Source organism: Aulonocara stuartgranti, assembly GCF_965226115.1.
Source record: "Aulonocara stuartgranti genome assembly, chromosome: 22".
Taxonomy (NCBI): Eukaryota; Metazoa; Chordata; class Actinopteri; order Cichliformes; family Cichlidae; genus Aulonocara; species Aulonocara stuartgranti.
This window is the reverse complement of record NC_138957.1, coordinates 16,257,489-16,278,437: the sequence shown is the minus strand read 5'-3', so window position 1 is coordinate 16,278,437 and position 20,949 is coordinate 16,257,489. Positions and strand designations below refer to the sequence as shown.

Sequence of the window (20,949 nt, the reverse complement as noted above, 5' to 3'; positions counted from 1 at the left end):
TGTAAAGATACTTAAAAAACAGATAATTTTTTAATTCTTTATGTAACCCCTTTGTATCCCCTGTTCACTGAAGTCTATTTACGAACATACGTAAAGATATTACACATAAAAAATACACAGAAACACTGGAAATCAGTTTTTGGCAGACAATCACTTTTTGGCACAACACCGGCACAAAAATATGTCTCTGTCTGCTTGTCTTCTATGCAGCCCAGAGAATAAAAAGTGCTCCAGGTTGTAAAAGACAGAAATATGATTGAAAAACAAGCCAACTGTGCAGCCAGCAGTCCCTTTATCCCCCCCCCCCCTTCCCCTTTCTCTCTCACTGTCGTGCCGTCTCATTTACAGCTCTGGCTTCTAGCTAGTGGACTGGATGGAGGAATGCAGAAACATTCCTGGGAATGTGGACAGGATCTTCAATGTGTCTGTGTGCGCGCTCGCGCGTGTGCGTGTGATCCTTTGGTGTTTGCACGCTTGTCTGAAAACGTGCTGGCGGTGGAAACTTTAATTCGGCGTGTGTTTTGGCCGCACAGTGGAACATATGAGACTGTTCACTGCGCAGAGCTGGAGCTACACAGAGACATTCTTTCTTTTCCAACCCCGAGGCGCGTAAACACATTCCCACCAGAACACTGGAGTCAGGACCCGGTCACCGCTCTTTCTCATCTTCGATTTCTCTCTTCAACCCCCCCCCCCCCCCCCCCTCCCACACACACACACACACACACACACACACACACACACACACACACACACACACACACCCCTTCTCTCTCTCTTTTGGCCTTTCAACTTGTCAGCCTGTCTCTCCAGGTGCTCTGTCCCAGTTCTTGAAACTATAATCATAATTATCAGAAGGCACTCTACGCTGTTGTCCGGGAGACGTGAAGTGTCCTTGTGTGGTCTATAACACACTCATTAAGCCTGCAATGGAGCTTTAAGAGAGCCACTGCCACCAGGACAGTGAACTGGTCTCTCAGTGCAGCCGACCTAAGCTCTTAAAGCTCCTCAGGCTTTCCTGCCAGCTTGTATGGAGGTCTTTCTCGCAGATGTTAGCCACAATACAGAGCAGAAGCAGAGAAGCTGCCATGGCGCAGAAGACGCAGAAGGGTTTGTGATGTGCACAGTCTGACCTTCTAATGCCATTATCATAATGTATTAGGAAATTATTAGGCTTTAGTTTTTGCCAATTTTCCACTCAAACCTTTACATGATATATGGGCATGCTCCGAGTGTTTTTCTTTTTCTTCAGCAGTTCAGTTTTGTGGTGTGGGAAATTCCATTCATAGAATACCAAAAACAAGTTTATGACAAGACACAAGCATGCACATTTCCACTTGTCGAAAAAGAAAACAGTAAAATAAACACGCGGACCCAAGTCATTCGGTCTTTACTTTCTTTAAGACTGGCTGCCAAGATCTCCACAGAGAACCAAGGAGATCGAAGGCGTGAACGCCCCGCTTCCCGGCACCAACAGACGGTCATGGGACCCGGAGGCCCGAAGCCAGCTGGCCAGAGGAAGCGTCTTTGATGTGTGACGCCCGGAGGGAGACGCCTGCTACAAGCAGACTCTCACACACAGACTGGAGGAAATGTAAAAACATTGTGTCTTTCCACTGCAGTGCGGACTTATTTATAACTGAGCTAGTAAAAATGTGTTTTGAAATGGCTAATTATGGCTTTTACCACTTAATTTAGAGTATTTTAGGATTCCCCACAAGGCGTTTCAGGAATAATAAGATGACAAGAAGACAATACTAATACGGCGTCTGAGCCAAGTAGACTTCCTAAACTTTAAACATTGTATTTTTATTGCGATGGAAAGTGAAAAGCAATAAGTGTATACTACTCTGTGCGTTCTGGAGAATTTTCTTAATTATATTTTTTCTAAAATTATCTTTTAATCTTTCTTGTTATGAAGTAGAGACGAAGACCTGAGCAGGTTGAGTAACAGGTGGATACAGGAAGTGACGACCTTTACATGATTTACATGACGCAAAAAATTTTGCACAGGCTCTAGGACCGCGGGAGGAGCTGGATGAAAGACAAAGTCAGCGAAACTCCATCATCTCAAAGTTGAGAACTTGTCTCAAACCTGCACTGTATGTCACTCTTGTCCCAGCTCTGGTACTCAATGAATGCGCCTCTACTCTTCTTCAGGGGATTCGTGTGCGATCTATTTATTTCTTGAATCATTCTAGTTGCATCACGCTGATGAAATGCAGTGCTCGTCAAGATGAAGCAAAACAAACACATCTGCAATTCAAAACAGCACCGGGCCGCCTTCTGAGCACAGTCTCACGCCTCCTGCGCCGTTGCTCAGCATGAGGCGGAGGAGCGCCATCCGGAGGAAGATGCTCTGCCTCTGGCTGCTGCTCATCGGATTCGCTCTGGTTGCGCTGGCGCTCTCAGATCTCTTTAATCGGGACAGCGACCGCAATCTTCACAAACCCGGCCCTCCCCGCCAGCCCCTCCAGCGGATCGCCAGTCCTCCGGATCTAGAGGTCATCGTGGACTCCCATGACCCTGCTTTGGAGCTAGGCGCCGATTTGACTCCTCTGAAATCTCTGCAAGAAGACCAGCTGTTATTCGTCCCATCCATACATGGCACCAAGAGCTCGCCACAGAAAAAGCGGAGTTACAAGATGCTCCTTCCCGGAGCAAGTAAAGATACCACCGTACGCGGGCCACCTACGCACGGTGAAATGGGGAAAGCAGTGCGCCTTCATCTGGAGGGTTTGGAGAGGGATATGGAGCTCAGGGCTTTGCAGCAGTACGGTTTCAATGAGGTAGTGAGCGAAAGGATTTCTCTGCATCGCAGGCTGCCAGAGGCGCGCCATCCAGAGTGAGTGAACAAAGCGCACGATTGAAAATATAAACCAAAAGTTACCCCATACTGGAGTTCAACAAGTGCTAAAAGTTAGTGTAGTTGTTACTGCTTTCACAATTTGTCCCCCTCCCATCAACAGGTGTTTGGGGGAGCAACACATCGAGTCTCTGCCATCGGCCAGTGTTGTTATCTGTTTTAATGACGAGGCTTGGTCCACTCTCCTACGCACAGTACACAGTGTCCTCGACACTGCACCTAAACAGTATCTGCAGGAGGTCCTGCTGGTGGACGACCTAAGTCAACAGGGTGAAATTATCCATCCATCCATCCATCCATCCATCCATCCATCCATCCATCCATCCATCCATCCATTAATTCAGTGTGCTGACAGCTTGTTCCGCCTTTTCTCTATGCTCCTCCTAGGTCACCTGAAGACTGGGCTGAGTGAGTACGTGTCTCATCTGGATGGAGTGCGTTTGATTCGCAGCACCAAACGCCTCGGGGTTGGAGGTTGCCGGACATTAGGTGCTACCAGGGCTGTTGGGGAGGTGCTGGTGTTCATGGACTCCCACTGTGAATGCCAAAAGGGCTGGCTGGAACCGCTGTTGGAGAGAATTGCCCAGGACAGGTACTTTTTTTAAAATTATTCCAATTAAAAATCTATTTTCATATTTTACGGCGAGAAAGCTCCTGTTAGTATGCTGCATACTAACAGGATTCCAAATGCAAGTTCTTAAATGGGTGACATGTCAAAATATAAACAGTTACTGTGCCAGATTTTTTTTTAACTTTCTCTAATGAGTTCAGCCTTTGGACAGAAACACTTGTGAGGAGATGAAGGGTTCAGACTTATCATTCGCCCTTACTCATTAGCAAAGCAGGGCGATGCATGAGGTGTATGTGTGTGTATCGAGCACTGAGCTCCCATGATTTGGCTCTCGTCTTATGTCTCAGGCTGCCTGCAGCGTGGCTCTAATTAGACTAGGTAATTAAGCTGAGAGCTCGGGCTTGGAATCTGCAACCATTCGGCTCTCTCGGCCACATGTTTGACCCCTCTCCCATTTTTTCTCAATTCCCTTTTTGATCTTTTCATTTCCTTAAAGCATCACGCCACACATGATCATTTGGCATGGATATTTCAAACAGCACACATGGGGAGCCAAAACATTCCTCGACAAAGGACAGTACATGTTTCTGAACTTCCTGTGACACAGCCGGCGTTTGCAATTACAAACACATGCATACAGAAATGAAAACGCAGTGTCTATTTTACCTAGTTGTGCACAGATTAGTAAATGTAAACGTAGTCAAGGAGTTATTAGCTATAACTTGACTAGTAGTGGCATGCTTTACATCCAAAGTAGTCTAATTCACCACACTTAATAAATGCAAATAAAAAGAGCTGCTGAGATCCAGAATGTGGTGTCTTCTTAGGACCAGAGTGGTGTCCCCCATCATGGATGTGATAGACTGGCAGTCCTTTCGGTACAATGCCACCCAGTGGCCAATTAGGGGGGTGTTCGACTGGAGACTTGACTTCTTTTGGGAATCAAATCCAGAGTTGCAAGATAAAGACCCAGAGATGGCTGTCCAACCTCTGCAGTAAGTGTGCAGCTGTTAAGGGGTGCAAGTTAGATTTAATGAGTTCTTATTTGCATGATAACAATGCTAAATGAACCATATTAAGAAAGACGGATCAGATGTAATTTTACACGGTATGTGTAAGTGCATAACTGACCTTTGCCTTTGAAAAGTCTCGAAAATATGACCAATTAGAATACAGAAGTATAAAAACTAAGGACCATACATGTGGAGCTGTTTGTCCTTGTGTTGCAAACCCAGACTTTAACATCCTGAAGTTCATTATGTCACTCTACTCCAGAGATACCAACACATCCATGCAGTTCTTTTTTAAAAAAAAATGATGCTGGTTCTGATTGTGACAGGAGCCCAGCGTTAGGAGGTGGAGTTGTGGCTATCGACCGACATTTCTTCCAGAGCGTGGGAGCCTATGACCCTGGGATGGTGCTATGGGGTGCAGAGCAAATTGAGCTGTCAATCCGGGTAAAGGAAAGCTCATTTGATGTCAACTTTCCTGCTAAATCCTCCAGTGCACACACACCAGACAGAGAGATGACAGACTGCATTTGCTTTTTATTTTAAGCCATGTAAGGTATTTTAGCAATACTTTGCCTGAGTGATTCGGTTGCCTTCTGTTAGTGCTTTAGGATTGCTGTGCTATGAGATGATGCCTTTTGCAAATGGAAATTTCAGCTTGGATAGTGGTCTGGGAATGTCCTGGCCCACTGATGAATGTACCAGTGTGAGAGCAAAAATGTTATAAATCAACTTGTCTGCCTGGGATGACCATTAAAATATGAAACAATATGACTAACAAACGGGGAATTAAAAAAAAAAGAAACACAGAAAACAATTATATTCTTTATTACTGAAATACAACTACATTCTTATAGGTGTGGTCATGCGGCGGCTCCATGGAGGTGGTACCTTGCTCCCGCGTGGGCCACCTCACTCGCCGCCACCTGCCGTATCGCTTCCCAGATCAGGACTTGCTTCAGAGGAACAAGATCCGGATTGCTGAAACCTGGATGGACACGTACAAGAAAATCTACTACAGAAGGGACACGCTTGCTCATTTCATCAGACAGGTGTTTGTGTGTATGTGTGTGTGCGTGTGTGAGTCAACACATCTGGTCAAGAGATTGTCTGGTGAGTGTGCACCACATACAAAAAAATGAAACTTTCTTTCTTTGTCCAGTCTGAAAACCCGAACATCACGGAGCGTCTGCGGCTGAAGAGGAGTCTGGGCTGTAGGAACTTTCACTGGTTCCTAACTACAGTCTACCCACAGCTTTATATCCCCCAGGACAGAACTGCACTGTCAGGAGAGGTATCACAAGCTCTCACATGCTCATACATGCACACGAATATATGAACAAGTTGTGTATGGATGGACTGTGAGGCATCATGTCTGTATCTGCTTGCAGCTGTACAGTGTTGGTACTGGCAGATGTGTAGACTATCCCCAAGGTCGGGGACTGCAGGGTGGGGCCATGGATGTGGCACCGTGCACTGGGACAGGTAGCCAGGTAACCATGATTACAGATTACTTGATGATAACAACAGATAAGTGAGACATCAGTGAAGCTGATCTCTTGCTGTTGTAGCACTGTGATCTAAACTCTGAGGGTGAAGTGCGATGGGGTCCCACGGGAACTTTGTGCTTGGATACTGAGGGAGAGAGGGCGGTCCTCTCTCCTTGCGCCAGCCACCGATTGACCCCCGGCAGACTCCAGTGGAAGTTCATAAAGGCAAGACGAAGAATTGAGCGACAGGCAGTTTTTATGACTACCCGGGGCATTTAGCTGACTCTCTGCATATGTTTTCCACTTTTCCACAGCTGAGCGGCCAGCTCGTTCACCAACTGTCTCAGTTATGTCTGGAGGCTGTAAAAGAGGAAGGCGACAACAAGCGCAGCACAGGAGGTCTTTTCCTGCGCCAGTGCACCCACCACCCCAGACAACAGTGGCACTTTGAACAACTAGTGGCTCCCAAAGGTGCCTGATAGAGGGACTAGCTTTAGCAAGATATAAATCCCAGGCAAATCTATCATCATATCACATATTTGTAGTGTCATACATATATTTATATTACACACAACACACACACACACACACACACACACACACACACACACACACACACACACACACACACACACACACACACACACACATGTATTTTGCAACTTTTTGCTCCTGTTTTAAGGATTGCAATTATCATTACCTGTATTAACTGTATTAACTAATGATAATGTCAGTTTCAGTACCTGTTGTCTTTATGAATATTTCATCATATATATTATTATAAAAACTGTATATTAAATTATTTTTGTGTCAGTAAATGGTTCCGTGAATTTGTGATCTGTTTGTGTACATTTCTAAAATATTTAACCGGCAGACAAAACACCACCACAGCTCTGAATTCAGGACAGTTTTGCCATTATGCTGGCCTTCACGTACACCACATCTAAGCAAAAACTACAAAGAGTTTATTTTCTCATATCAGGAAGAACAGAGGTGTTATGATAACATTAAAATGGCTGCATCTTGTTGAAGTGTCCAAACTGCTGAAAGAGTGTGTGCAGCATGGAGAGTGCCTGGATATTATATATCAACAGCAGAGGGAGCCATCAGCCTTCAGAATCATTTCTAAAAGCCAAACTCCTTATTTTGGTATTGTTAAACACAAATAGCACCCCTCCCTCCATTCTAGTCATTTATTATAATATATATAACATGTTCTTATATGCATTTGTGTCATTAGGGCTAACCTAACGGATGTGACAGTGACGTCCATCCGTCTGAGAGAAGTGGATTTGCTCGACAACAGGAAAATTTGGTTTTGTTTCTAGGTATTAACTCACAGTCTAATAAACCAGATTTTCTTTAGGCCATGGAGCTTAAGAATAGGATGGACTCTAAACTGGTTCTCAGTGTCTCTATCTTGGCCTCAAGGCAATGAGTTCTAATAACCCCCAATACTCAGCCTCAAAATAATGCTCTTCTTAACCCATGCTCCACTTAGCCCAGTGAACTTCACAGCACCTTCTGAATAAAAAATAAATAAAATCATATGGTAACCTCTTAGTATGTCTTTCTTAGTTATGCACCTACTGAGCTGTTGCAAAGGAAGTGCAACATATTTCTGTTGCAGTGGGTTTTCAGAGATGGGCTAGGGCTATCGTATGGAAGCTGTTTGCTTCTCTATCAGAAGTAAACAGCTGCTGTTGATTCTAAATGGTCGAAATTGCATGGCTGTATTTACATCGATTCCCATTGAAAAATACAAAAAAAAACCCAATAATATATGTGCTTTCTATAGCTGTTGTGCTTACACTTTAGCATACATCTATATATTTTTTATATTTTAAAATCATCATTATCCGTCTATTGATCTATCCAATAATATTTTTTTAAATGTTATTATTTAATTGTTTTGTTTTTGTGAAGCAGTGGTTAGCACAGTCCCGTCGCAGCAAGAAGGTCCTGGGTTCGAGTCCAGTCTGGTCTTTTCTGTGTGGATTCTTCATGGGTTCCTCCAGGATCTCTCTCAAAGACAAGCATGGGGTCAGGTTAAATGGTGATGAATTGCCTTCACACTGATTTGAAAATTCATGCTTAAATTGGTTTGAATTTGAACATGAATGGCTGTCTGTCTCTGTGTGATAGATTGGTGACCTGTCCAGGGTGTTCTCCCAGGGAACAACCACACAAGTATCAGTACCCACTTCTTTTTTGATAGAGAGTACAGATACTTGGTACTTTGAATTTCACTTCAGTTACTTGATAAAGTCTAATTTACTAGCTAACTCTTGTGATGACCTCTCCACAGACACAGAAACTGCATGCATTCACAATCAGAAAGCATTTGACCTACATGAGAGCAGCACCAGGTACAAAACCTTTGCTGTCCAAACACAACATTAGAGCAAAGCTTCGGTTTGCCATTGAATGGAAAGACAATGACAGAGTCATGGTAAACATGCTTGGTGCACACCAAAGACAGCTTTAAGGGACACAGTATTAAAAGTGAATTACATGCAAGAAAACCCCTCCACCATTCAAGCCAATGTTTTGCTTCCATTAACTACACCCTGATGCCAAGCTTACTTTTTCTGCTTGCTCTTAGTGTGTGTCTCCTTTTTTTGTTAATAAATGACTGAAAAAGCTAGTTTTCCTTATGGCTTTGTAGTGATGTAATCAGTAAGGAGAAGATCTTTACTGGTCTAAAAATAGCATAAAAAAAGAAGAAAAGAATGAGATGTAATTACCTTTCCACATGATAATAATAATAATAATGGATTGGATTTATATAGCGCTTTTCAAGGCACCCAAAGCGCTTTACAATGCCACTATTCATTCACTCTCACATTCACACACTGGTGGAGGCAAGCTACAGTTGTAACCACAGCTGCCCTGGGGCAGACTGATAGAAGCAAGGTTGCCATATCGCGCCATCGGCCCCTCTGGCCAACACCAGTAGGCAAGTAGGGTAAAGTGTCCTACCCAAGGACACAACGACCAGGACAGAGAGCCCGGGGATCGAACCGGCAACCTTCCGGTTACAGATACGCTTCCCAATCCCCTGAGCCATGGGGCGACCGTGGCTCAGGGACACTTCTCATAGACCTCACAGGGTTACTGTGAGGTCTATGAGAAGTGTCCCTAATAACAGTCTTCTTTCAGTTAGAAAGTGTTTGATTTCAAAGAGTTGGGAAAATAAATTTCCAATAGATCATTCAGATTCATTCAAAAATCTCTGGTTTAAGGGTACTTAGACCTTCCATAAGAGAAGCCCACACAGTAACCACAGACTGCCACACATGTAGGACTTGTGCTGGTGGGGGACTGGGTGATCCCGGTGTTGACTTTATTACTGGACAAGCCTGATGGTTCATCATAGCTCTAAATTCCATTTCCACTGCAGCGTAAGACATGTGAAAAAAAAAATCCTGGCATTATATTGTTGTATTAGTACCATTATAAGTTGTTTGTGCTGATTTAGACAGTAAGATTGAAATTCTCCTTCTCCGGAGGACTCTTCTTATCCTCGTCTGATGCTGTATGTGACCTTTTCCCTCCCCTCTGTCTTCCTTACACAGCGTCTTCCATCTCTTCTCCACGCTGAGGTGAGTGTGATGAATACAGTAGACTCCCACATCAAACGCTGATTGCTGCTGGGCATGTCACAATCTCACCAGCCTCTTTGTTTCTGCTATGTTTTTTTTAAACACACACACACACACACACACACACACACACACACACACACACACACACACACACACACACACTGCAGCGAACCTGCGTGACTCAGATGGATCTCAGCTGCTGCGATGGAGGAAGCTGTGGTGTCTTTATGAAGATCTATGGGGCTATTTCACCCAGGACCAGGGTGGCTCTACTGTACTGTGCAACCCTCAAAGAGCCTTGGGTCTTTTTTTACAGAGACACTGTTGTTTCCAGTGATTCATAAAGCACAATTAGGTTGATGTGCATGGGCCTCAGGAGCGGGGCTGACACAAAGCGAAGATTAAGTGCATTAAAATGTGACAAAAACTGGGCTTGTGACACCAATTAAGGTCAAAGACAAAAACAGCTTTTGAATGTATCATTTAGAAAGTTCGCGTGAGATGCAAACACTTTTTACTCACACTCTGTAGATTCAGTTTCACAGCAATACCTATATAATTGTACCATTCTAAATCCTGGAAACTGCTGGTTCTCAAAACACTCAAAAATGACCCTAATGAGAAGAAAACAAATTGTTGCAGTCTTCCTCATTCGCCCTACAAGTCCAGTTTTCCACACAGACAACTGTTATGGAACCTCCCCTCCATGTGCATACTTGCAAAGCTGGAATGATGGAAGAGAGCGGGCATTAGTGACAAAAGATGTGTAAAAGGTGGAGGTTTGTTGCAAAGTGGCTTGCAGTGTTTTCTAACCATAGGCAGACTAAAACAGCTGAAAATAGCATGCCCTATATGAGAGTATCCCAGTTGCATCAGCTAATCTGCTGACTGTGGCTGAGGTACACAGAACTAGCACTGCACTCAATTTTAGCTCATCTGAAGATGCGTTTTTGGTCATCTGGTGAATACAGGTCAAAAATTCATTCTCTTTTAGTTCTGCCTCTGGTCTGTACTCCTGAGAGAAGACCTCAGCTGAGTGCTGCAAGAAACAGCTTTCACATTGTTTTCACATTGTCATTTAATACACAGTTTTTCTAGTAAAAAAAATAGTGTATTAGTCATATTAAAGCCCAGAGCTGTCATCCGAGCAAAGCGTTACTCCAAATAAAGAAAGAAAAAATGTGTGATAAATGGTTGTGAATACACAGGGGGATTTTGAGAAAAGTGATAATTCAGGCTCCTGAACAACAGAAAATCTGCTTTAAAATCTGATTCAGTGCCACAGTAGACAAATTATTGATCTGTCTATCTATCTATACATACAATCTAACCACCAATTGTGCTATATATGTTAGCACTGTTGCCTCAAGAAGGTGATGGGTTCAAATCCTCCACCTGGCCTTTCTGTATCGAGTTTGCATGCTCCCCTGTGTATGTATGGATCATTTCTTCCTCCTACCACAGTCCTGAAAAATGCAGTTAGTGGGGTTAGGTTAACTGGTGATGTTAAATTGCCTGTAGGTGTGAATGTTTGTGAAGATAGATAGATAGATAGATAGATAGATAGATAGATAGATAGATAGATAGATAGATAGACTACTTCAAATACCAGCCCTGAAAAACACCTAATAATAGGTATAGTTACTTTAAGGTGACAAAAAAATGGCCAGAAAACTAATTAGGGCTCAGAGCTAAGAAACCCATGCTGAGACAAGAGCCTTATTATTTATCCTATCAGTTTAATGTTTCAGCTGGCATCTCAGGCTATGAAATAGTCTCAGCTTGGATGGCTAAAAGAGAAAAACTGCAGGTATCTTTTTTTTTTTAAATGTTAATTTTGGCTAGTTATCCTTAACAAAACACACAACCACACAAAAGAATCTAAAGGCACTCCATATATGGCTGTCTGACAGTTTTAAAGTGCTTCAAAGAATAAAATGCTCCTCGGCATTACATTTACCGACAGACTAAAGCTTTCTTCCTTCTCACTTAAATGTCTAAACATTTTTGACCAGACTTTTCAACAGGGACCCTTTCACCACACAAGGGAAGACCACAATTTACTAAGAGCTCTTCATGCTGATGATCCTTCTATCTTGCATTTAAAAATGCCAGACTACTGCTCGACAGGTGAGCGGCAAAAGAGGTAATTTAGCAGCCATCTCCTCTCCTCCGCTGATGGGCCCAGCCAGACCTACATCCCTAAAAGAAGAAGCAACCATTAATCTCTACATCTCACATGCTCATTGTTCCGCTGCTACCCCTACCACCACTTATACCGTAGCACCCAGAGGAGAAGCTCAGACTCATTTATCAAACACAAAGATGAAACCGCCCCTCCCCGCTTTATCCAAATCCAAATATAAGTATTTGGTTGTGCAACAGCAGCCACCATCTCAGAGTGGAACAGATAAATGTAAAGCTCTTGTACAGAGAGCCGCTCTATTTACATGTGTTTGTGTGCTCTCATAGAGGTCCAAGCAACAAAAAGGCAGCACCACACACAAACACACACACATACAAGTCAAAGAATGACACACGACAATGAGATACAAACATAATGTGTTCTTCATTTGGCAGTCTAGCTTTTTTTTTTTTTTTCCCTTTCAGATAAAGCTCTGTAAGGCTTGAATGAAAAGACCAAACCATAACCATCTGGCAGATTTATATATATCTCCATTATGACTGCTGAGACGAAAGGGGAGAAATTAACTGTTTTTCCCCCTGTTACCTGTTTTTCATTAGTTCTCACCTCCCGCACAGTGATGGGGTGTTTGAGTGCTGAAATCTGGGGTGAGGGACAAGTGAAGTGGCTCTTTTAACTGGGATAAAGTGCTCATTTGAATGGAAGAGTGAATGTGTGTGCGCACACCCACGCTGTATTTCTGTGTGTGTTTCCGATGAAAAGGGTGGACAGGGATGAATAGTTGCTGTATTTGGGTCAGGGCCATCATCAAACAATGTGAATCGAGTGGATAGAAAACACACACTCGCACACACATGCACATATACAGACACACAGCAATAGAAAGGATATTAAACACAAAGTTCATTGTATAGTAAGTTTAAAAATGAAGAACCATGCATTAAATCAGTGCACGTAGAACCTCTTTTAACTCCTTTTTTAAAGCATTTCTTGAGAGCCATTTCCTATTCCGTCCATCCCTCTAAATAAAACCCAACTTTCATTGAAAATTGTAAGTGAAAAGAAGAAAGATGAAAGGAAGGATGCAAAGCAGGAAGCCAGATGGGCCTCAGTTTGCTAATGACAGATAAAGTGGAAAAGCGGTGAATAAAAGATGAGTTTTCCTACCAGGTGGATAAAACGATGCATAAATAGTCAGAGGATTGTCTGCACACCATTAAATATGGATGGGTCTCCAAGACCCTGGGCTAAATGATAGCATTCCCACAGATGTGCTGGAGGTGCTGCTAAGTACACAAGTAACCGTTCACAGTGCAAACACACCACCGCTTACCGGCTTGTCTGGTACGGGAAAAACATGACACTTTCTGGTGGGGAGGGGAGCGTTTTGACCCAACATCTTTGTTTTGATTCTAAAAATGCTTCACCCATCAACACACATCTCGACATGATGGCTCTGGTGTCTCCATCATCTCCACTGAGCGTGTTTCTGATTCAGATAGATCCAGTATTCCCCGGAAAAAACACTTTTTTAAAGATATACAAAACCAAGCAAACACACTGGAGCGGCACCTCACCAGGTAAGAGCAGCTGGATCTTTGAACAGGTGTGTCAGCGTGATCCCCGGCACGCATACTTGCTCAGGTTTCACCCCCAGCCTACGTCACTGGTGGGACCCGGTGGTTTCACTTCAGATGAAGCGTTACACAGCTAACAAAGGGCGAACACATGAGTACACAAAGAAAAGGTACATTAGTATTATAAACAAATCAAAGTACCTCATGTTGCATAACAGAAATTCTGTCTTCAAGTCCAGGAACAAAACATATTAGCTGCAGATCAAATAAAGCTCAAAATAATAAGATTATCTCAGATCAGATTCATGATCATAAAAAGGTGTCAAATGATTCACAAAGTCCTAATATTTTTCATTGTGTGCCGTACAACAAAACATATTTTAGTAATTTTGATGCAACCTTGTTGTTGTTGTTTTTTTGTTGTTGTTCTTACATTTTTTTTTGTTTCATTCACGTTCCTTAGGGAATGAATCCTATTCATTTTGGAGATTCTGTGAACTTCTTTGTCCTGCCATGAGGTTGACATTTGACAACAAAATGCTTCAACAGCTTTTTGATAAAATGCAATGAAAGTTGGTATTTATTATTATCCTCTGGGTTGTTTAAGTTCAATAAACCTGCACACTTCTGTGTTTATTGGCGCTAAGGAGCTAAGCTCAGGCACTCATGGCAGATCAGCTGATCTCCTTCCACACATCCGATTCATTTAAATAGTCTGCAAGCTACTTTGCAATCCCACCTTCTCCACTTTGTGCTATATCTGACTTGATATGGATCATTTTGATACTGATGACTGCTCAGTACTGTACTGGGATTTTGCTGCTGTCCTTTCCTCTCTCCTTTATGCACTTAGAAGGACGAGAAGGCCCCAGAACAAAGTCATGCCGTCAGATACAAATTACTGCAGATGGATGTAACAATCCCCCTGTGATGATTCACATCATCACAGTTGTACTTGGACAAGGCTAAGCACCAACATTTCAGTACTGTCATGTGTTGTTCATGTCAATATTTGGTACATTTTCAACACAGTCTGAACTATCTTAGTACCCCTTTGTAGCATTCGCTGTCGAGATGATCCCACACTCCTTCAGTAATGTTGAGGTCGGGGCTCTGAGGACGCCAGTCGGTGCATTTTTCTATCCAGGCATACTTTTGCTCCATTGGCAGCGTTTTGGGATCATTATCATGCTCAAGAAAATAAGCTGCTGGCAATCATATGGTTTTGCATGGTGGATAAAAAAATAAAAATAAAATCTATCAGTCAGTTTTGACAAGCTGAAATGCATGAAAGAGCTTCCACTGTGTTTTACAGATGGCTGTAGACACTCACTGACCTTCTAGATACATACTAGTGACAATTTGAACCAGAAATTTCAAATATGGATCATCAGGCCATAAGACCTGTTGCCACTGATTTTCAGTTCAGGTTAGTAGCATTTCTCCCTGTTTTTCTTCCTTATGAATGACTTCTTCACAGCCATTTTTCCACTGAGAGATGCTTTCCTCATGTCCTAATGCCCTATTTCTGGCACTTTTTCTTTTGTCATCCATTTATCCAAATGCTGCATACGATGATGATGCTTTCACTAATACCAAACATCTATGGGTACACTGAGGTTCATTACATGGAATATAAATGGAGCTGGCTCCAGAGAAAAGAGGTTAAAAATATTTAACCAACTCAAAAAACTACAGGCGGATGTTGTCCTATTACAAGAGACCCACAGACCTCTTAGAGGTCCGAATGAACTTAAAACACCTGAGTTTCCCAATGTGTTCTCAGCTTGTTATAATTCTAGACAAAGGGGAGCAGCAATTTTAATACATAAAAATATTAATTTCACAGTACTCGATACAGTTATAGATCCAGAGGGTAGATTCTTAATCATTAAACTATCTATACGTGATAAAAAGCTATGTATTGCAAGTGTATATGGTCCAAATGTTGATGATCCCTCATTCTTTCACGGTTTTTTCAGTGCACTCTCTGAACACTTAGATGGCACACTTGTTCTTGGAGGTGACCTCAACCTTGGACTAAATGAAGACATGGATAGGCTCAATACAGCGGGAACTCAGCGTAATTGGCAGTCCACAAATATAATCAAACAGTATATGAGCGACTTTGGTCTTTGCGATGCATGGCGCTCCCTTCACCCCACCAGTAAGGAATATACTTTTTTCTCACATGTCCATCACTCCTACTCTCGTCTGGATTATTTTTTGGTCAGCAGCTCACTGCTGAACGACATTTCAGACACTGAGATTCACCCTATAGCTGTCAGCGATCATGGTCCTGTATCTTTAACACTAATGCACAAGAATAATAATACGCCAAGAAAAAACTGGAGATTTAATATATCACTACTTAAAGATGAAGACTTTATTAAATATTTTAAAAAAGAGTGGACTTCATATTTGGACTATAATGACACTCCCGAAACATCAGCTTCTGTTCTATGGGAAGCAGGGAAAGCTGTGATGAGAGGTAAAATAATTTCTTTCTCATCACATAAAAAGAAAAAAGAAAACAAAAATATTCAGGAATTAGAAAAAAACATCAAATCACTAGAAGAAGCCTACGCGTCCCACCAAGATCAGGAAACATTGAACAAAATACGCAAAACAAAACTAGAATTAAATGAGATAATTGATAAAAAAAATTAAATTCTTAGTACAAAGACTACGCCTACAAAATTATGAACATGGTAATAAATCCGGTCAATTTCTAGCAAACCAGCTAAAAATAAATAAAGAAAAAACAACTATATGTGCTGTTCAAGATTCATCTGGGAACACATTATATGAACCGATACAAATAAACAACATTTTCAGGGATTTCTATAAAACGTTGTATTCACCACAAATAAACCCATCTAAAAAAGAAATTGATCAGTTTTTGGACAACATAACTCTTCCAAAATTATTGGACACTCAAGCAATGGCACTGGATTCACCACTGACACCAGGTGAACTCCAGGAAGCCCTGATAAGTATGCACAATAATAAGGCTCCAGGTCCAGATGGCTTTCCTGCAGAATTCTACAAAGAATTCTGGTCGATTCTAGCACCAGTTTTCTACAGAACGTTGTTGGAAATTAAAGAAAAGGGCAGACTTCCATCAAATATGAATTCTGCAAACATTAATCTCCTGCTAAAACCAGGCAAAGACCCTGTATATCCCTCAAGCTATCGTCCAATATCCCTTATAAATGTAGACCTTAAAATAATCTGCAAAGCTCTCTCAAAGAGACTGGAGAAAATAACCCCCCTCTTAATTCATCCTGACCAAACTGGTTTCATAAAAGGTAGGCACTCATCAACAAATACACATAGATTACTTAATTTGATAGACTACTCATACAGTAAAAACCTAGAAACTACAATATTCTCTTTAGACGCAGAAAAAGCATTTGACAGAGTTAACTGGAAATTTCTATTTGCAACTTTACACAAATTTGGTTTTGGATCCTCTTTCATAAACTGGTTAAAAATATTATATAATTCCTCAACAGCTTGTGTTAGAACAAATGACCAGACATCCTCCAGCTTCTGTCTCTTGAGGGGCACCAGGCAGGGATGCCCACTCTCCCCTTCACTATTTGCAATTTTTATTGAACCACTAGCAGCAGCAATTAGACAGAATTCAGTAATTAAGGGCATAAAATGCAAGAACGTGGAACATAAAATCAGCCTTTATGCGGATGATGTGTTACTCTTTCTCCAAAATTCACAAACCAATATCTCTGGGGTGATTGAATTGATAAACTCTTTTGCAAGAATATCAGATTACTCAATTAACTGGTCAAAATCTACAGTCCTACCGATTAATTGCTCCTTCCATAATTCCTCTTCTACACCACTGCAATCGGGAAATATAAAATATTTAGGTATTAATGTTTCTCCCAAGCTTGCAGATCTAATTAAATTAAACCATATCCCACTTTTAAAGAAGGTAGAAGATGATCTGGCTAGATGGAAATGTCTACCCATATCACTCATGGGAAGGGTTGCCGCTATAAAAATGATGGTCTTACCAAAAATAAATTATTTATTCTCAATGATCCCAACTAAACCGCCACAAGATTGGTTCAGATCTCTAGATTCATGTATGTCCAAATTCCTTTGGAAAAATAAACCCCCACGTATAAGCTTAAAAACACTACAAAAGACCAAGGATAAAGGAGGACTAGAACTGCCTAACTTTCAGCACTACTTCTTAGCCAACAGGCTTCAGTTTATCTCAGGATGGCTAAAACACACCCTCTTAGATGAACCTTGGCTAGATGTAGAACAAGCACTTTGCAATAATCTAGAGATCTCAGACCTACCATTTATCAGCTCAAACATCCAACGACATGAATGCTTTAAAAGCATCAACATCAGTGCTTCTCTGACAGCATGGTGGGAGTTTCTAAAATTGACGGCGTCTTCATTAATCCCATGCAAACGTACACCTATCTGGAACAACCCTGACATATTACAAAACAATAATATGATAAACTTTTCAGATTGGAGTGATAAAGGAATCAAATATTTAGAACATATACTAGAAGGAACAGAATTCATTTCATTTGACGGACTAGTTACACAATATGGGATCAACAAGAAAAGATTTTTAGAATATCAACAAATTAAATCCATAGTAAAAAAGAAATTTAAACCGGGTCAAGTTGAACTACAAACACCACCAAGTGTGGTTCAATTTCTTACTCTTAAACCCCCCAAATTACTATCCAAAATATACAGAATGCTTTCTAAAACAGATGAATCAATATCACTTCCTATTGCAAAATGGGAAGCGGATTTATCAGTTAACTTAGACCTAAACTTCTGGTCTCAGATTTGCTTAAAAACCTTTCATCTAATTAGAAATCCCAGTCTTCAATTAATTCAATACAAAATATTACATAGAGTGCACTATACAGGTCATCGGATGTTCAAGATGGGCTTTACGTCTACCAACAACAGCTCACACTGCCAAACCAATTCACCGGACAATTATATCCACGCTCTTTGGTTCTGTCCACCAGTTCAGAAGTTTTGGCGCGAGATATGTGAAGACTTATCGAAGTGTCTGAAATGTAACATTCCAACTTCCCCCTTAGTGTGTTTGTTGGGCAGCTTAGATAATGTCACTTCAGAAAAGAATATAGCCCATATGGTTTTCACTGCCCTATGCATAGCCAAGAAAACAGTCCTCATGAACTGGAAAAATAAAAATAATCTTAATTCTAACCAATATAGAAATTATCTATTAGATTACATTAGTCTTGATACAGCCTCTGCCACCACATCAGATCAATTGCTCTGGGCTCCTTTGATCAGCTCCATCACCTAGTGGGGGTGGGGGGTCATAGTTTGGTCCCGCCTTCACTGTTGTGATTGGTGTGGGGGTAGGGACAGGCTTAGGGCGTCGGGGGGTTCCCCGGAGGCATCTTCCTTGGGGGGCTCAACCCGGGGTAGCGGTCATGTCCGGTTAGGGGCTCTGTTGGCTCTCAGGTGACTGTTTCCTCGCGGCTGCGTGCAGCGGGGCTAGGGGAGGGTCTGTGCTGACGGACGTGGGTTACTGACCTGGTAGCCTGGCTGCCCCTGGGTGGGTCCGGGATGGGCGTGAGGTTCTGGGGGCGCTCCGTCTCTGGGCTGGGACCCGGACCGGGCCTCGGGGGCTTGGGTCCTGGTTGGTGTGTTGCCGGGGTTGTGGGCGGGTGGGTGCATGGGGGCCCAGCCCTGGAGCAGGGTGCCGCCGGTGCGTCGAGCCACCTGGGGGGCTCTTCAACTGGTGGGGGAGATTGTCACATCTTGCAGGAGCTTTCCTCTCCTCAGGAGCTCCCTCTGCAGGAGGGGGAGATACAGGAGAGGTGGAGGAAGATCTCAGCCTGGGTGTTTATTGCCTTATGTAGTCTGGAAGATGAGTGGATGGTGGGGTGGGTGCAGTTTTCTCTGTGGTGGGGTTGGGTGGACTGTCCCGGGCTCTGTGGGGCCGGGCGGCGCTGCTGCACTGGGCCCCGGTCTGGATGGGCCTGGGCCCCCTTTCCCTGGCGGGTCGCGGAGTATGGGGGTGCCTACTGGGGTCAGCGGGGGAGCTGGCCCCAGGGAGGGGTCACTTGCCCCTCCCTTCCTTCCCTCCCCATCTCCAGCTGCCTCCCTCTTCCCGCTCCACCACAACCACCCACACATGCAGGGCCTTGGAGTAGGGGTATGTCACCAGGGTGCAGAGGAGGCTACCCCCCCCCCCCCCCCCCCCCCTCTGTCCCCTTCTGGCTGCCTCTGCCTCAATTTTATCCCACAACTTAGACATTCACATTACTCACACTCTCATTACACATACATATAGGATCTTGGGGGTGGGCACGATACACGGAGTCCAAAGTACCATCAGGGTATACACCCCACCCCTGGCATCGTTGCCCACCTCTCAATTTTAAATACACGTAGACATTGAGGGCTAGCAGGAGGGACCATGCGCTTACCTGCTGCTCCCTGGCAGGTAGCTCCAAGCCCTCCTGGGTTTTAAATGCACCTTAGAACACACATGCATCAACACTACAATGAGCGGGTGGAGGGAGGTTTGGAGTCTTCTCTCACCCCCGTTCTCTGCGACCTGCTGGAGCAGGGGGGCTAGGACTAGGAGGAGGAGTTGGCCGTCCGACTGCGGTCTGGAGTGTGGAGCCTTCCTGCTGCTGCGGAGTCGGGGCGGTCTGCCTCCCCCCACCGCAGGGAAAAGGGAAACACCACCTGGGTCTGGGTGCAGTTCCCCCCTCCAGGGGCGGGGGCACCTAGACCCGGTTTGTAGAGTACGCTTGGGGAGTGTGATCGTGTGTACAACGTCTCTTTATGTCTGTCTCCACGTTGGTTGAGTGTGGAGTAAGTGCATATGAGAGCATGAGGGTGGGAATGGATGTTTGTATCTGTGTGTGCCTGTATGTCTGTGTCTATATGTCAGGTTGGGTGTCAGGCGCCACCTCTCTGGGGACATCTCAGGCCCTCCAAGGTTTGGAGGCCTATCTCCCCCTACCACCACTTCCCCTGCCAGTGACGGACCCCCTCAGACATCGGTGCGTTGGTGGTTCCTTGTGTCCGGGGATGGGCGTCCAGGTACACACCGGCTCACTCCTTGGCGGCCGCTTATCGGGGCCTGGAGCCTGGGGCTCGCTCGGGCCACTTCGGAGGTGGGGTGCCCCCGGCCTCTCGGCCTGGGGCTCGGTCACTCAGGCGCAGCTGGCTGCCGGCGGAGCTCACGGGCGAGTCACTGCAACTCCCCCTGGCTTCTGCTCCGCGGCTGCTGAGTGAGCCCTCATCTGGGACTCTCCTCAGCTCTTTCTGGGACAGTGGCGCAGCTGCCCCTCTGTTGGTCTTCCTTGGTCTCTTGTGTTCTGGGGGCCTCTGGATGTCTGGAGTTTTGATCTCCTCCACACCTGCTTCATGCCCTGGAGGACGGGGCTGTGGCCCCCCCACACCCTCTAGCAGATTATTACATGAAGGAACCTTTTAAAAAAACAAAAAACAAGCGCGTCCATGCTCACAGGTGTACACACGGGTGATCACACCCACAAACTACACCCTTTTTGGCTCCTACCTCAAAGCACACTGTGTTCTGTTGATCTTATGTGCTGCACAATAATGTTTAATATTTAGTATTTACTGTCATATTCCCATATATCATTGTGATGTTGTT

At 43.7% G+C, this 20,949-nt stretch overlaps 1 protein-coding gene across 1 annotated transcript; it reads left to right on the top strand.

Moving 5' to 3' along the window:
• The first annotated feature begins 2,044 nt into the window (after positions 1–2,044).
• Positions 2,045–6,505, top strand: LOC309698033 (polypeptide N-acetylgalactosaminyltransferase 15-like). Its single transcript, XM_082520308.1, has 10 exons — positions 2,045–2,845; positions 2,970–3,136; positions 3,254–3,458; positions 4,265–4,432; positions 4,777–4,894; positions 5,305–5,499; positions 5,610–5,741; positions 5,839–5,940; positions 6,019–6,162; positions 6,252–6,505. Exons 1-10 carry the CDS (start codon positions 2,325–2,327, stop codon positions 6,414–6,416), a joined length of 1,917 nt encoding a protein of 638 aa, XP_082376434.1. The 5' UTR covers positions 2,045–2,324; the 3' UTR covers positions 6,417–6,505.
• Positions 6,506–20,949: the final 14,444 nt, after the last annotated feature.

Excerpts from the sequence above, each read along its gene's own strand:
- LOC309698033 (XM_082520308.1), top strand. The coding sequence starts at position 2,325 with ATGAGGCGGAGGAGCGCCATCCGGAGGAAGATGCTCTGCCTCTGGCTG. Across the intron at positions 4,433-4,776 it reads ATGGCTGTCCAACCTCTGCA|GAGCCCAGCGTTAGGAGGTG; the intron begins GTAAGTGTGCAG and ends TGATTGTGACAG. Across the intron at positions 5,941-6,018 it reads GCACTGGGACAGGTAGCCAG|CACTGTGATCTAAACTCTGA; the intron begins GTAACCATGATT and ends TTGCTGTTGTAG.